The sequence below is a fragment of the Acipenser ruthenus genome, chromosome 16, assembly GCF_902713425.1.
Source record: "Acipenser ruthenus chromosome 16, fAciRut3.2 maternal haplotype, whole genome shotgun sequence".
Taxonomy (NCBI): domain Eukaryota; kingdom Metazoa; phylum Chordata; class Actinopteri; order Acipenseriformes; family Acipenseridae; genus Acipenser; species Acipenser ruthenus.
Genome location: NC_081204.1, coordinates 631,615 through 648,518, shown reverse-complemented (window position 1 = coordinate 648,518; position 16,904 = coordinate 631,615). Strand labels below are relative to the sequence as shown.

The 16,904-nt window shown below is 44.4% G+C and overlaps 1 protein-coding gene across 1 annotated transcript in view; it reads right to left on the bottom strand.

Annotated features, from left to right (window-relative positions):
* Positions 1-1,958: 1,958 nt before the first annotated feature.
* Positions 1,959-16,904, bottom strand: part of dnah1 (dynein, axonemal, heavy chain 1) — a 50,086-nt gene continuing 35,140 nt past the window's right edge. Inside the window, exons 56-78 of the mRNA XM_058988243.1 lie at positions 16,593-16,760; positions 16,070-16,261; positions 15,542-15,673; positions 15,135-15,260; positions 14,770-14,889; positions 14,064-14,213; positions 13,543-13,703; positions 13,125-13,350; positions 12,637-12,832; positions 12,119-12,270; positions 11,533-11,729; positions 10,866-11,010; positions 9,931-10,089; positions 8,961-9,092; positions 8,220-8,390; positions 7,635-7,814; positions 6,527-6,703; positions 6,094-6,264; positions 5,582-5,712; positions 5,262-5,406; positions 4,561-4,767; positions 3,943-4,177; positions 1,959-3,419 (exon numbers count right to left, since the gene is read on the bottom strand). Of these exons, the coding sequence (XP_058844226.1) occupies positions 3,298-3,419; positions 3,943-4,177; positions 4,561-4,767; positions 5,262-5,406; positions 5,582-5,712; positions 6,094-6,264; positions 6,527-6,703; positions 7,635-7,814; positions 8,220-8,390; positions 8,961-9,092; positions 9,931-10,089; positions 10,866-11,010; positions 11,533-11,729; positions 12,119-12,270; positions 12,637-12,832; positions 13,125-13,350; positions 13,543-13,703; positions 14,064-14,213; positions 14,770-14,889; positions 15,135-15,260; positions 15,542-15,673; positions 16,070-16,261; positions 16,593-16,760 (3,795 nt within the window). The 3' untranslated portion in view covers positions 1,959-3,297. The remainder of the gene's footprint in view (positions 3,420-3,942; positions 4,178-4,560; positions 4,768-5,261; positions 5,407-5,581; positions 5,713-6,093; positions 6,265-6,526; positions 6,704-7,634; positions 7,815-8,219; positions 8,391-8,960; positions 9,093-9,930; positions 10,090-10,865; positions 11,011-11,532; positions 11,730-12,118; positions 12,271-12,636; positions 12,833-13,124; positions 13,351-13,542; positions 13,704-14,063; positions 14,214-14,769; positions 14,890-15,134; positions 15,261-15,541; positions 15,674-16,069; positions 16,262-16,592; positions 16,761-16,904) is intronic.

The window sequence follows — 16,904 nt, the reverse complement described above, 5'->3', positions numbered from 1 at the left end:
TGATGAGTAGCAAAAACTGATGAGAAGCAAAAACTGATGAGAAGTAAAAACTGATGAGAAGCAAAAAATGATGAGAAGCAAAAACTGATGAGAAGCAAAAAATGATGAGAAGCAAAAACTGATGAGAAGCAAAAAATGATGAGAAGCAAAAACTGATGAGAAGCAAAAACTGATGAGAAGCAAAAACTGATGACAAGCAACAACTGATGAGAAGCAACAACTGATGAGAAGCAAAAAATGATGAGAAGCAAAAACTGATGAGAAGCAAAAAATGATGAGAAGCAAAAAATGATGAGAAGCAAAAACTGATGAGAAGCAAAAAATGATGAGAAGCTAAAAATGATGAGAAGCAAAAACTGATGAGTAGCAAAAAATGATGAGAAGCAAAAAATGATGAGAAGCAAAAACTGATGAGAAGCAAAAAATGATGAGAAGCAAAAAATGATGAGAAGCAAAAACTGATGAGAAGCAAAAAATGATGAGAAGCTAAAAACTGATGAGAAGCAAAAAATGATGAGAAGCAAAAAATGATGAGAAGCAAAAACTGATGAGAAGCAAAAAATGATGAGAAGCAAAAACTGATGAGAAGCAAAAAATGATGAGAAGCAAAAACTGATGAGAAGCAAAAACTGATGAGAAGCAAAAACTGATGAGAAGCAAAAAATGATGAGAAGCAAAAACTGATGAGAAGCAACAACTGATGAGAAGCAAAAACTGATGAGAAGCAAAAAATGATGAGAAGCAAAAACTGATGAGAAGCAAAAAATGATGAGAAGCAAAAACTGATGACAAGCAAAAAATGATGAGAAGCTAAAAATGATGAGAAGCAAAAACTGATGAGTAGCAAAAACTGATGACAAGCAAAAAATGATGAGAAGCAAAAAATGATGACAAGCAAAAACTGATGAGTAGCAAAAACTGATGACAAGCAAAAAATGATGAGAAGCAAAAAATGATGAGAAGCAAAAACAGATGAGAAGTAAAAAATGATGAAAAGCAAAAACTGATGAGAAGCAAAAAATGACAGAACACAGGTTCCAAATTCTGATTTGTGGTTTAAACCAAAAAATAATCCACAACAATGAATGTGACCCTAAACTCCTGTCTCTGTATTGCCATGAGCATTTTTTAAAACGAGACAACGTGCCATTCTCTGTAGCATTCCTCACAGCAGCTCTGTAAAGAAGCTGCTTCCACACTGTGCTGCGAATGACCTTGCGTTGGAAATGATCATTTTTCTTTCACTTTAGCTACATGCTCAAGGTTTGATTCAATAGCTGATGTTTTCTTTTGTATGCACATGGATTTTCTGGTGCAGTGCACAGTACATCCAGTATTTATTTAAATATTCACCCGCTGTCACTAAGCAGACATGAAAGAAAAACAAGCCCAATAACACAGTAAAAACTGTAAGTGCAAAAGCAGCTATGGATGATATAAAAGACTGCCAGGCTGAGCAATTTAATTTCCTTTTACTGGGAAAAAGCATTTAGAAGAAATTACAAATGTACATTGTGTGCTGCCCTGCTGCTGTGGAGCGCGACCCCTGGCAGGTAGCATCGAGGCTGGGAGCTCTGTAACTGCTTGTGCAAGCGAGCCGGGTGCCATGGCTCTGCTCTCTTGAGGAGTGTGTGATCGCTGGTTCACGCCCAGCCTCTGCCCGGTTACATTGTGCATTAAAGACAGTTCTTCCACATCTCTCTCATACTACAGGATGTATTCTTCAGGCACTGGTTGTCTGATAAGTGGATTTCCTTTGGAACCGTGTTTCCTTCCAATCGCTGAGTCTCAGAAGACAGGCAGCTTAACAAAGCAGTCTGGTGTGCTTACTCCTTGTTCAGGGCAGTCTTTTACAATTTGCAGAACTAATTGATTTCCTGTAGTCAATTTGAATGTAATTTACTGTGCATCTTCTCTCTGTGACTATATATATATATATATATATATATATAGAGTAGTTTTTCTCCCTTAGCTTAATTACATTTTCACCAGATGCATCCCCTGACTAGAAACAGGATCCCTCCTAATTGTATGGCTGAAGATACAATTCAGATCTGGGAGAGATTCATTAATCTCAGGCTTGAGACCAGAAATGCCCCTTGAAAAACAAACAGGAGCAGCTAGCAAGAGGCAGTGTTCTCCAGTTACTCCTGGCATCGCTGCAGCGCTATGTACTTCCATTACCTAATGGTTGTACAATCTCAGCTATGAGCCGTAGACACTAACATGTCCACCAGCTGAGTGACCAAATACACAAAACATACGGGCTCTTTCTGGGAAATCATTGAGATAGCAATCGTACAGCGATGCCCACAAGTACTGCCCTCTCTTATTAATGTCAGTATTGTTTCCCTGGGTTGCATGCAAGGAGAAGCGATTGCATGATATTAGTAGGCGGTATACAGCACATACAAGCACCTGCACTGCTTCCCTGTCCTTGGTAATCCTCATACCCCACATACTGGTGCGTGGTCAGTGTTGAATCTTATCAAGATATTGTTTAGATTGTAGAAAAAGAAAAACAACAACAAACAAAGCTTCATTTTCTTGCATGGTGCTGTCAGGTACAGAAACGCAATACCAGCAATCAGACCATTTCAGTTCAATCAGTGTTTATAGTAGTCTTTGGCAATTCAGAAAAAAAAAACAACAACAATACAGTTGATAAAATTAAACAAAACTTTAAAAGACTAGCAACTTTTTTTTATCAATGTCGAATGTTATGAGAATATTATTAACTTGTGTAAAGTAGAATTTTCTTCTAATAAATAATTATACAGATTTGGCAAACAGATTAGCTTTGACTAGCCCTAGATGATTTTAAACACATATGGAGTAAATATTTTAAGACTATTCCTTTTTTCTTTTAAAGTGATGCTTTACATTTCCAGTGATCGTGTGCTTTGGAGCTTTTATCTGTGCTTTTCGATCTCCTTGTGCAGAATCGTTTTGTATAACACAGCAAAGTACCATCACAGAAAATCATCAGGCTCTGCAGAATTAAAAATAACTCCTTTATGATCAGCTGCCACAGCACAGCCTGCCAAACTGCTGCGAAATCCGATCCCTGAAGGAAAAGGTGACCCTTCACAGATCACTGTAACAGACAGCTAGCTTCAGCACGGAGCGTGCTTACCGCCCAGCCCCTACACAAACACACACTCGCACAAAAAAACACAGCGCACATGAACACAAAGATACAGTCAAACCAATGTATTTGTGTATTCTTAATAAAAGATAGACGTTACAGGCTGCAGCAGTAGTGGGCTGTAATAGGCTTGTGCTGGTTTGTTTGTGTCAGTAGTCGAGGGCACAGATAAGAGCCACTCCACGCTTGATCCAGTGCTGTTGAGATTGCTCGGTCGGCAGCTCCACAGCAATGACATAGTTAGTGGAATGACCAGTCGTTGAAAGAGTCCCTGCAACAGAATATACATGAATCAACAGGAGGTTTCTCTCTTTCCATCTGTCTGTACATACGGTATATAGAAGGGTCAAGTGAAGCAGCAGGAGAGGACATCCCTAACAAGGAAAAGCAGGGTAAACCACAGTTAAGTATAGCAAAGCATGGGAAAACACATGGTTAACCATTGCAAGAGCAGGGATATTATACTGTGTAAAAGAACAGCAAACTGCAAAGTGACCATGCAAACTTACTAGGGTTTACTGTTATAGAGGTTTTCAATGCAATGCTGACTTTAATAATATAACTCAGTCACTATGTAGAGGTATCCAAACCCATTACCATGGTAGTGGTGTTTTTCCCGTGGTTGTACTATGCATTTACCATACTTTACCCTGGTTTGCCATGTTTTATTGGAATATGCTTTACCATGGCTCTCTGTGCTTTGCAGTGCTTGCCTATGCTGTACCATGCTTTCCCTGTGCTACGTCCCTCTTTGCTGTGCTTGTCCTATGGTCATCTTGTCTAAGGGGTTGTACCTGCTCGAGTGAGGGTCTTGTAGATGGGGCAGACGTAAACCCCTGAGGTGGGCACCTTCCTGTTGGGCACCGGGATCAGCCAGATCACCGCCATCTCAGTGTAGAGCTCCTTGGGTCTGGACTCTGCCAGCTGGAAGGAGCCGGGGTCCCAGCGAGCCCCCTCCATGAACAGGCCGTGGATATAGCACCCTGATTCAGGGCGCTCTGTCAGCTGGCTCAGTGACTCCTTCATAACCTGAAAGCAAGGGTGCAGAAACACTTCACCTCGTCCTGCACAAGAGCAGAAGAGAAGTTACCAACCAGAGAGGAGGCCATTCAGCCCAACCATGCTGGTCCAGTTTCAGGTAGCTGGGTGATCTCAAAACTCTGTCAAATTGGGTATTAAAGGATCCCAGTGATTCAGCATCAACAGCAAGGCTAGGTAACCCTTGGGTAACCCTTTCCATCCCCTCACCACTCTGTGCGAAGAAGAGTCTCCTACCCTCAGTCAAAAAAACAATTGCAGTAGATAGTGTCCTGGGCCTGTAGTTTCAAACATGTGCACCTACAGACTCAGTCACAAGAGATGCAAAAAAAAAAATGCAACAAAGATTCAAAATTCAGAAAACACTCAGGTACCTGGAAATCGAAGCCGATGGTGTCGATGGAGATGACGGACTTCCTGGCAAAGTTCTGGAGCGTGCCGGTGAGGAAGGCTTGCGGAAAGAAGAAGCCGCTGATCCAGAATACAGGCGGGATGCCCTCCCTGATCCAGGTCAGCAGGGACTGCAATCGCTGGAGCAGGTCCGTCACCCAGGACGCCAGGGGCTTCAGAGAAGGGTATGCCTGCAGCACAGGGCATTGCCAGAGGGGGGGAGGTTACGTTTAAACTGTATTATTAAATATGTTTAATCTGTATTATTAAAGGTGTTTAAACTGTATTATTAAAGGTGTTTAAACATGCTTTAACATATTGGGAATGCATGTAGCCAAAAAGAAAAGCCATAGTTACTGCAATATATATTTGTGTATAAAGACTGTATGTGTACAGTATTTAACCGTATGTGGGAAAGACTGAAGAAATATTGACAGTGCCCGTCTGTAACTGTACACGTCTAATCATGAGATCTTCAGACCCAAAGAAACAAACACCAAAAGAAATTCAACTGTTGTATTTGTTTTACCAGTCCCTCTTTCACTGCTGAAGTAAAGCAGTTTTAATCTGGGGTTTATGGGTTTTATAGATGTTGGGAACCAGTGTAACCAAATTCTCAGCATGTTTTTCTTTTTAACTCTCTTTGCTGAGAAATGAAAAAATTGAATGCAAATTCCCTATTCACCTTGGCTTGCCACATGGCGGGGACAGCGTTGTTGAATAAGCTGTTTGACATCAGCTCCAGCTGTGATGACATCACCACCAGCCCCTTCAGTGCTTTCAGCAGGTCGTTGAGACTCTGGGAGATCACCTTCAGCAGCCGGTTATACCTGAGGAGAGGGACAAAAAAACAATCCATTCATTAAGCTTTTAATCCGTGCTGTTCTTTTATCCTTTGCTGGAACAGAGAGAGAGAGAGAGAGAGAGAGAGAGAGAGAGAGAGAGAGAGAGAGAGAAGCTGGTGTGATGGTGTGATTTCTAAACGTCTCAGGAGCACCTCTCTACCTGATGACCTCCTGGAGCAGCACAGTGTTCATGGATTCCTCGTACAGGACTGGGAACTTCTTCATCACATTCTGCACATCGATGGGCTTTGGGATCTTCACCAAAATGTTCCCAACGATTTCCTCCACAATCTGAGAGGCAAACGCACTCAACTGGTTTATCACAGGATTTAAAAGCCTTTGTCAATATAGATGAATCTGTACCCCACACAAATATCAAGCTTGTATTAAAACCTGGAATGGATGAAACTGCTATGCATCAGGAGTCTTATTACCCTCCCTGCATAAGACAGATAGCATATTGTATATACATTGGACCATATCTGAAGACCCTGTGTTACTGCTTTCATATCCACTCCACCAGAGGTGTACGGCTTACTGTCTGCTCTGAGCTTAAGCAGGTACAAATCTGCTTGTATCTGACCCAGCTGATACAAACTGAAGGCATTTCAGATGGCTGCATCACGTCAATATCAGGGTCGAGGACGTATTGTATTTTCTATTGTGCATCACCTCCTCCCTGCCTCTCCCCCCGCTGGCTGAGGATCGGGGCTGCAGCTGGACCACTGCGGTGAGCAGAGCGAAGGTTTCGTTCTGGGCAAAGGTGATGTTGGCGTTGTCATGGAGACCGAATATCTCCGGTGTGTCATTGATCGGCAGGCTCTTTATGTACTGCAAGTAGCCCTGTGAAAGAAGCGAGAGCAATCCGCATTTCAATTCACAATGCTTTCTATTCTAACAAGTTTTAAGCGAAAAAAGCCCCTGGATTAAAAGTCTTAGCTGTTTATTTCAGGTCTGGTAACTTTATGGGCCAGTTTCTCCTTTCTCTGTAAAACTGTGCTGATGAGGATTTGGAGTACATAGCTTTGAGAATTCAGCTCATAACGGCAGATGAGTCTCTCCACTGCTGTGAATGAGTGCTCGGCTGTTTATATTCAGCACTCACGTTCAGATCAAAGGCGGTGCTAATCTGCCTGTAAATCCCGGACTTCGAGTACACGTGCTCTTCGCTCAGGACTCTGGCGTTGTAGAAATCCTCCAGGATGTTGAGGATGCATCTCCGGTCCCAGTCATCAGTAACACGCCCCCCGTAGTTAATCTCGCCAGCCGTGTACTTCAGAACCTAGGGGCCAAGCGTTTAAAAAAAGGTCTCCAGTGAACTACAAACAGACGTTAAATATCACAGCAACAAACTTGTCATGTTTGCTTACTTTTAAAGAGAAAAAAAAACATTTGACACACACAGTTAGATGTGTTGATTTTCTCAAATGAACAATGATTGAGTGATCCGCCAGTCTAGATCAACTGAAAAGAGATCTTTGCACAAAAGTGATGAAGAACACACATGACAGCGATGTGACTTCTACTGACACCATCATTAGCGATCATAGACTGTGCCTCTCAAGACACTCTATTCACGGGTATTCCTAGTCATTTAAGTCATCACAGGGTCTATTGTTATGATCTCAACAGTGTTGTGCATCTAAAGACCGCTGCTGTTTATTGGAATCGTGCTGGGATGTTCCCCTGGGGTGATTTACTGAATCACATAAATGCAATAAAACAAAAGAAAAAAAACAAAACTGTGAAATGAGGTTTGTATAAAGTTTTGTCAGACAATGTGTAGATGTGCAACTGCGTTGATAATTTAAATAGAGCCCCTTTATGTGTGGTTGCTGTGTAATACAGCACACTCTGGGTCTGTGAGGCACAAGCCAAAGCAATAAATGATATAATAAAAAAATACAACATGAGGAATACAGAGAGCACCAAAAAGGTAAACTCTGGTGACCACCAAATTCGTTTTTCCGTGCAACACATTTAAAAAATGTTTTCGGAAACTCTGAAACGCTTCTACTGAAATAAACAGGGGATGTGCATTTACAGGTAACCTGGAATCCATGCGCTGGTACCATTATCACTGATTCATTTGTCTCCCCTAACAAGTCTTATCTTGAACGCGCAGACTACAGTCATTTCTCTTTGTTTTGTCTCAATGATAATACTGTGCTGCTTGTCGTACATACAGCTGTGTGATTGAGCACTCCTGTTACCTTGTAGGGTGTCTCACTGTACTCGTCCAGGAACATCTTTAACTGGCTGATGCAGATCCGGAGATCTCCGTCCGTGAACTCATAGGGAATGTTGAACCCCAGGGGACCAAATTTCCTGCGCTCAATGGCATTCCCATGGAAGAAGCACAGGGAGAGCAGGAGGGATTTGAACTTGTCTGCCTGTTTCGCAAACAGAGAATGCATTAAGAAACAGAAAATCACAGCACATTTAGGTTATCCTGAAGAAACACGGGCAGACTCATTTTACATGTCAGTGTTTTGTGGCGTTAAGTCACTGAAAACACACATCAGATGGTCAAAAGATGCTCAAAGACTTACAAATGGACAGTCGCATCTACATTTTCCATACAGCACACTGGCTTCTACGGAAAATGAATTGCATTTTACACATGCAGCTGTATAATCACAATTTAAAGTGATACACATATTGCAGACCAATCCTCTGTGGCTGAGCAGACATTGAAAATGGCACTGCCCTTGCTAAAGCGTTTCTCATCCACACTAGAAGCGTCTTCATTTGACTGTGCTTTATGATGGCAGCCGGAGCCAGCTACCCGTCTATACCTTGGCACAGGAGTTGAGGAAATCGTCGCTGAGGCTGGAGTAGGATTTCATGAGGTTTGCTTTGATCCCGCGAGGGGGTTCGATGGTCATCTTGGAGCTGTTCTGGAGGATGGAGACTGGGAACTTATTACTGGGCAGACTGGTCAGCCAGAGACGGAAATCACGATGAACCTAAAGAAAGAGGTGGATTTTCATGTAAATGTAAAATACAGAAATATTTCAATATATTGTTTTCCTAACTGAACAGATTGACTTTTTTTTTCATGAATCCCCACACAACTTGGTATGACTAAAACTGTTCACCATACCAAACATGCACAGTGATATTCCATATTAAAATGTTCCATTTTAAAATGGAATACAACTTGCAAGATACTTGAGACCTTAAATCACATTCCTTTGGATCTAATTGTTTAAAATGAACAGGTGTTATTCTAGTTTGTTTTAAAAAAAGGAGTTAATTAAAGACCAGAGTATTCTTTGGAGATCTGCATTATTATCTTCTGCAGCAATTTTTTCAGAAAAGAGAAACACACCCAATAAAGATATGAAACCAGAAATAAACAACTCAGACTTCTAATTCAGGGACTTGAATGAAGTATTAAGTCAATTCTTATTTGTTTCAGATGTTTAATTGGTGTTTTTTTCCATTCAGAAACAGCTCTGAGTCAATAGCTTTGAGAATCGCTCCGGATGTCGGTATTGCGTCCCGTGGTTTTATTGCCCACGTGCTGCTCTCACTTTGTCCACGTCAATGGTTTCGATGAGCCTCTCGAGGGAAGGCATCCAGCTGGGTGCGAGGTGGCAGTTCTGGAAGAACACCCACTTCCCTCGCTCCATCGCTTCATGAGTCAGGGCTTCAGCTCTCGGGCCCTGACAAAACAAACCAACACATGAATGCATCGTCCATCGCCATGCCTGGCTCGATCAAATACAAGACAAACCAACACGTGAATGCATCATCCATCGCCATGCCTGGCTCCATCAAACACAAGACAAACCAACACGTGAATGCATCGTCCATCGCCATGGCTGAAAAACAAACAAACATATGAATGCATCGTCCATCGCCATGGCTGAAAAACAAACAAACATATGAATGCATCGTCCATCGCCATGGCTGAAAAACAAACAAACATACGAATGCATCGTCCATCGCCATGGCTGAAAAACAAACAAACATACGAATGCATCGTCCATCGCCATGGCTGAAAAACAAACAAACACATGAATGCATCGTCCATCGCCATGGCTGAAAAACAAACAAACATATGAATGCACCGTCCATCGCCATGGCTGAAAAACAAACAAACACATGAATGCATCGTCCATCGCCATGGCTGAAAAACAAACAAACATATGAATGCATCGTCCATCGCCATGGCTGAAAAACAAACCAACACAAACATTCATTCATTCATCAAGCCCTGGTGCCCTACCTCTCCTATAAAATTATATTACAGGGATGGAAATCAGACTCCTGCTATGTCACCCATTCCAGGTTTTACTATGAGCTTGATTAGCCAGGAATGGATCACACAGCTATGCAATGGGAGTCTTGTTTCTAGTATGAACAGCACAGGCGTGTTTTCAGGTGTATTTGAAGGCTTTCGTGAGGAGTCTACACATTCCTGGCTCAATAAGTGTTCTCAAAGCATCGATTATTACCTGTCTGATATTCCACATGGAAATTACTATGTCTGGTTTATACCTGGCCCTGTCCCAGGGATATGGCGTTCATCTTTTTGGAGAACTTCATTTCTTCAGCAAACTTATACAGATCTGCAGCCGGGTCTGTCCCGGGAGACAGCACGAATATCAGAGGGATCGTGGGGGAGGACTCCTTGAAGACTGCAGACAGATCCGAGGCCTGGAGAGAAAACAGACACATACACCGTAAATACATTACTTTAATGGTGAGCTAACTAAAAATAAGCACTAGAGGCAGTGAGAAGAAAGCACTACACGTGTCTCAAGTTCATAAGCACTAGAGGCAGTGAGAAGAAAGGACTGTACACGTGTCTAAAGTTCATAAGCACTAGAGGCAGTAAGAAGGACTGTACACGTGTCTCAAGTTCAATGTGTTCTATCCAAACAGGCATGTCAAACAACAGGGTATTATTTTGCTTTGTTTTCTGCATAATTTAAGGTTGTTCAGAACAATCCCAAAGACAAGGGGATGGTGAGATACAAATGAGACACATTTTCTAATCTGCACAGGAAGTTTCAGGGCAGCGTGTCTTTTTTAATTCATTTTTTTTATTTAGAGGGCTCAATTGTTTTACCTCTGTTTTTCTCCTCAATTTAGGATGTCCAATATTATGTTCCCTGACCACAGCGATTCCTCACAAAGCTCAGGAGAAGTGACTGAGCCAATTTCCTCTTTCACACCCAGGAATTCGAGAGCGGATGTCAGCGAGCTGCTGGCCTCTGGAGGACAAAGGCCAGCCCTGCAGGTTTCTGCCTGAGCTCACTAGGCTGGCGGGGTCCTTGCCAGTTGTGCCTCCCTGACCTGCAGGAGCGCCAGAGCCAATGAGACGCTCCCTCTGGAGTCCCTGTACCTATCTTTCTGACCCCATCGCCGCTCTCTTTCCTCAGCCCTCTCTAGTGCATCAATAGAGTGAAGGAGCTGCTGCTCGCGGGTACCTGCGGTTCGATGAACCTCTGCCCCAGGGTGATGGATACGAAGTCCTGCATGGCATTGGTGACTTTGTCAGCCCGGAGACACCGCAGGATCAGCAGCTTCTGAAAGGAGTCCAGACAGGTCTGCCAGCCACCTGGCAAGGTCGCTCTGTAAGACACACACACACACACATGCATGCAGGCACGCAGGCACGCACGCACACACACACACACACACACACACACACAGACGCACACACACACACAGACACAGACACACACACACACAGATAGGTTTACACACTTAGATACAGAAGACATCATGACCAAACTTTTCTCCCCTCTCAACAGCTCTCCCTTATAATTCGGAGGTACATTTTCCAGACAATTTGTTCTGCCTCGACACATTAGTTCAGGCTAAACAAAACTCTTGTTTTTTGTCTAAGTTCACTTCCCGTGCAGCAAAATTTTATTGAATGATGGTGAGTCATAAAACCAGAATGAATTGGCTTCGCTCGCTTAAAAAAAAAAAAAATATATATATAGTCTGGAAAAATGTAACAATGTACAGGAAAACGATACAGAACGTGTGAAGAGTAATTTCACTTGACGCTCATACAGTACACAGCATCACACCGTAACACTGACCCACACTCTGAAACTGCTTGCACCCGGATGGTAGCTTAACTACCTGTGAGGTTCACTGCTGTCGAATATTCCCTTGAATTCATCCAGGTGCTCAGTGAAGCTGTCTGCCAAGTCAGAGAAATTGTGGAGCCCTGTCAAGGCTAGGATATCCTGCCAGGCTCGTTCTGACAGCCAATCAGGGGCTGGGTTGGGAGAGCTGTTCTGGACTGTTCCTCCTGACAGCAGGTAGCGCCATTCTCCCTAGAATACAGAGCGAAGGGAGGGAGCGACTGAGGGGTGCAGCTCGAGAGAGACAGCAGCTGATCTGTGCATAACAGTGAGTCTGAAGACCGCTGGATATAGGAGCCACACGCTAACAGCACAGACAGTCTCACACACATATACACCCTGAAACCAGACACATATACACCCTGAAACCAGACACATATACACCCTACAACCAGCAACCAAACAGATGAGCACCACCTGTGATCTGAACGGGAGTGCTGAATATAAACAGCCTAGCACCTGTGGTTTTTTTTGACACTTTGAAGTAAATAGCTTTGAGAATCTAGTCCTATGTGAGTATATAAATATAATATAATACAATTCAATCTAATATAAGATCCAGTATTTTTCAGCACGCTCACCATGTCGATTTGTCCCTCGTTCATCAGGATCCTGACACACAGCAGAAACGCGAACATGAGTTTGTGTTTTTCAAAGAGGCTGCGGCACACGTTGCAGTACAGGCTGAATGTGAAGTATTCATTAATGTTCACTATCCTCTTCTCAACAGTGTCTGTTGAAAAAAAGAAAACAAAAAGAAAATAAAGAAATACAAGCTTAGTTGCTGCCTGCCAAGTCACACGGAGTGCGACCGACTAGTTTTAGGATATTTCTATTTTCACACAGTGGGTCTGACCCTGGCGTCTGATTCCCTGCTCCCTGCTCCCAAACCCTGAACCCCGCCTCGCTGCACAGCACAGTACCTGCTCCCAAACCCTGAACCCCGCATCGATGCACAGCACAGTACCTGCTCCCAAACCCTGAACTCCGCCTCGCTGCACAGCACAGTACCTGCTCCCAAACCCTGAACTCCGCCTCGCTGCACAGCACAGTACCTGCTCTCAAACCCTGAACCCCGCCTCGCTGCACAGCACAGTACCTGCTCCCTCGGAGTTGCTGATCCCGGCCATGAAGATGCTGAGGAACCACTCGAGGGAGTACTGGTACATGGGGTCCACGTTGGACAGATCGGACACGCAGAAGAACAGGATCTGGGTCCGGACCGCCACAGGGACGTACTGCAGACGGGTCAGGTCAATGTCCCTCTCCGTCTGCTCAGCAACCGTCACCTTGGCCTGGGGGAGTCAATCAGAGAAGTGCAATTAAGACAGGACAAGGACTTTTGCATTGTGTAAAGTCATTGTGGGTCGTACTTCAGCCTCGCCACCACCAGCTAGAGTTCAGAAGAATTCAACACTATGAATGAAAAAGGACAGGAGGTTTATGACAGGGTTGTATAGCACACTGGTAAGACCACACCTACGTGATTAGAACCATGTTCAGTTCAAATCACAACATTACCAAAGGGACATTAGCCTGGGAGAGAGTCTGCGGAGGAGCATCCCAGCCTGGCTGTGCTCTACACACCTTGATCTCTCCTGCCTTGATCTTGGACGCCTCCAGCACCTTGATGAGCTCCTCATCGTCCACGGGGTTCCCCTCGGAGGAGCTCAGCCGGAACAAGATCTGGTCTTCGATCTCCTTCAGCTCCTGCCTCATCTTGGCGTTGCTCACGATCAGCTGGTTCTTCGCCTCCTCCAGGTCGGGGCGCTCCTCCGCCACCACGCGCCCCAGGAGCTGGTCCTCCAGGCCGCTGTGGGACCAAACCACTTTAAACCACAGAGGGAGCCTTTCCCCACTTTGGGGGTAGAGTCAAGCTAAAAAACGCAGTTCAGTTTAATGACATGGGGCTAGATTCTCAGAGCTCCTTACTCAGACAGTGAAATGAAAAGGAGAAGTTTGATCTGATGCCCTGATAGTCTCCAGCACAAAGGCAATCCCCTACCTTGGCGACAGTGTGAAGTTGATGAGTGTAACTTTGGTGGATATCTCTGGAGAGTAATGAGGGTTGGGCAGTTTGGTGGTGATGTACATTTTGAAGTCATGATGGTAAGGGATGACAGCATCCCCCAGCTTTAGTACCATACTGCCTTGATGTTTGTATGTCTGCAAAAAAAGAAAAAAAAAAAACGTTGCAATGTGATTTTGCTGAGAACACATTATGTTTTACATTTTTAATTGTGTTTTATTGTGTCATTAAGGGTGCTTTGAAAAACAAAGCTCGTCACTGTGTGCTGTAGAATTTAATAATAACAGGCAAATGACTGCAAACGGAATTGCCTATAAACATTACACAGGGAAAAAAAGGAAAAATTCTCTATCAGCACAGGAGAATTCAATGTTCCATGGCTTCCAAAGTATCCTGTCCAGAAATCTCATACATTTAGCAAGGGTGAAAACAGCTTTGGCGAACTTCGCCTGAACACCACGTTGTTCCTTCAGCTCATTCTCCATGTCAGGGCTCACCTCTCTCTGCAGCACCGGCTCCAAGGCTGGGTCCAGCTCCTCTCCGACGTTCTCCAGCAGGCACGGCTTCCCAAAGCGAATGGCGTTCTCCAGACTGCGCAGGAAGTCCCGATCACTTAGCTTGATTACATCAATGCCTTTGTCTTTTTCCTGAGACACAGGAACCAAAGAATAAGGAGATTCCTCACTCGATCACTTACCCAACCTTTTTCTAGTCCACTTCTTAATTGCAGTCAGAGTCACACACACACAGTCGCGTCTCACCATGTTCTTGATCCACTTGTTAGCCTGCCCCTGTGGGTCGACGAAGTCACACACACACACACTTGCGTCTCACCATGTTCTTGATCCACTTGTTAGCCTGCCCCTGTGGGTCGATGAAGTCACACACACACACAGTTGCGTCTCACCATGTTTTTGATCCACTTGTTAGCCTGCCCCTTTGGGTCGATGAAGTCACATACACACACACAGTCGCGTCTCACCATGTTCTTGATCCACTTGTTAGCCTGCCCCTGTGGGTCGATGAAGTCACACACACACACACAGTTGCGTCTCACCATGTTCTTGATCCACTTGTTAGCCTGCCCCTGTGGGTCGATGAAGTCACACACACACACAGCCGCGTCTCACCATGTTCTTGATCCACTTGTTAGCCTGCCCCTGTGGGTCGATGAAGTCACACACACACACAGTCGCGTCTCACCATGTTCTTGATCCACTTGTTAGCCTGCCCCTGTGGGTCGATGAAATGGCACCAGCGCTGAGAGTACTGCGCAATGACTCCATTCTCCACCGACAGGTTGTCTTTAGGAAGACCGGAGATCTGCGGGAGAGTGGAAACGGCTGTGTTTACCCTTTTCTAAATGAAACAAATCAAAATGTTTGTGACGCTCAAGGTGAGTGGGGAAATCCATCTGTCTGACTGGGTAACAGAATCACAGAGATGTTATTGGTTGAAACAGCTCTTGGCATGGCATGATATTTACACAGCATGGGGTTACAGCCCCGCTGAGCGGAACACAAACTGAATCAGCTCAGGAGGAGAAGTGCAGGATGTACAGACGGTACCTGCCAGGAGCGAATCTTGACAGGCTCTCCCAGTGTCCCGATGAGGTTTGGCTCTTTGGTGTGAGGGACACCAAACTCGTCGAATTTCTTTAACCACTCGTCAGCCATCGCTGCCCGATATTCACCCTGGGGGGAATAGGGCAATATAATGTACAGGTTGGTGTAAGAAGACAGTAGGGTCGATTCTAATCTACCCGTTCGCTGAGAATTTACTCTGGTGCAGCTACTGATAATATTACACAGTAAGCAAGAAATAATAACAGTACCTACAGTAGAGGCCACGGATTCACACACTGAACTAAAAACTGTGCTAATGATGATTTGGAGTAAATAGCTCTGAGAATCCAGCCCAGAGGGTGCTTCTACACAGGACTTTAACACACAGTTATGATCCAGGTCTTTCTTACAGTGAAGGGCCCCAGGTAAGCCACGTATCCTGCAGAGAGCAGCACGTCGCCGGCCACATTGTTCACCATGTACTCCAGATTGCAAACCGTGTCCTGCCAGCGCACCTTCTCATCAGCTAGACCTGTTATTAGCTGTGCAAAAAAACAAGAGGCAGAGAGAAAAACAGGTTGCTAGGATGCAATGACGAAAAACTCGAAACAGTGTTTTATTTTTGTTTTTGTATTGAACCTCACAACTAGGTAGCACTGAGCCCTATTCACAAAACCCACGACTGTTTTTCCAGTCTTATTTAATGAGTTTTAAAATCCATTTTTTTAATATCCATAAAAAAAAACAAAATAAAAAAAAACAAAAACAGTTTTCGAACAGTTCTGTGCATAGGAAAACTTTATTTGATCCCCGCCCAATTTTTAAAAAAATAACTCACAGGTTAGAAGCTTTGTGAATGAAGCCCATCAGCACTAAAGGAATGCGGTCATGAGAACGTGTGACTGTGTTCTGGTTGTTTTAAGTGCCAGTCCTCTCACCTTGTCGGCTCGGACCAGTCTCTGCTCGCACTGCGCACACTTCACCTCCAGCTCCTCCTTCTTGGACACGCAGTCCTTGTACTTGGCCTGCAGCATGGCGATGCCCCCCTCCACCTCCTCCAACCGTCTCTTCGCCTCGTCCAGGATCTTCTGAGTGACCGCCAGGTCGTCCTGGGACTCGCGCAGGGCTTGCTGAGACACACACACACACAGAGCGAGCGCTTTTAAACAGTAACTCAAACAATTCTAAAGCTGCCCTTCCCTCACGTTCACAATTGGACGTAAACGGACAATGCAAACATTTCTCATTGTCAGTTTACTGCATTTTTTATTTTCACTGTCAGTTTACAGAAATCAACGCAGTAATTAATGGATGTATTTAATACCTGCCGATAAATAATAATTATGGGTATGAGTGCGAGTCCCAGCACACCCCCAGAAAAGTACAATGTAACTCTCCAGAAGCTGTGTAAAGATGGTCCGGTCACACTGAAGTGTAAAGCATGTCGTTTCTGCTACCTACCCTCTTCGGCTCCACGGCCCGGGCTATGAAGTGGTACTTGTGCATGGCGCGGACCCACTGACAGATCGAGGTGCAGGCCTTTGACACCTTTGCGATGGCCGCTGGCTGGAACTCCTCATTGTCGATGTAGGGCTGAACTGTTTTTATAATTGTATCTCCAATGTTGTCCTGAGAAAATCAAATGAACAGAAACTCAAACTAAATTAAAATCTGGGACCCCAGGGTGTGCAGAATATGCTGCGAGTGGCATGCCTGTTTGTGATCCGCCTGGTATAAACAAATAAAAAATAAAATGATACACAGGGATTGATC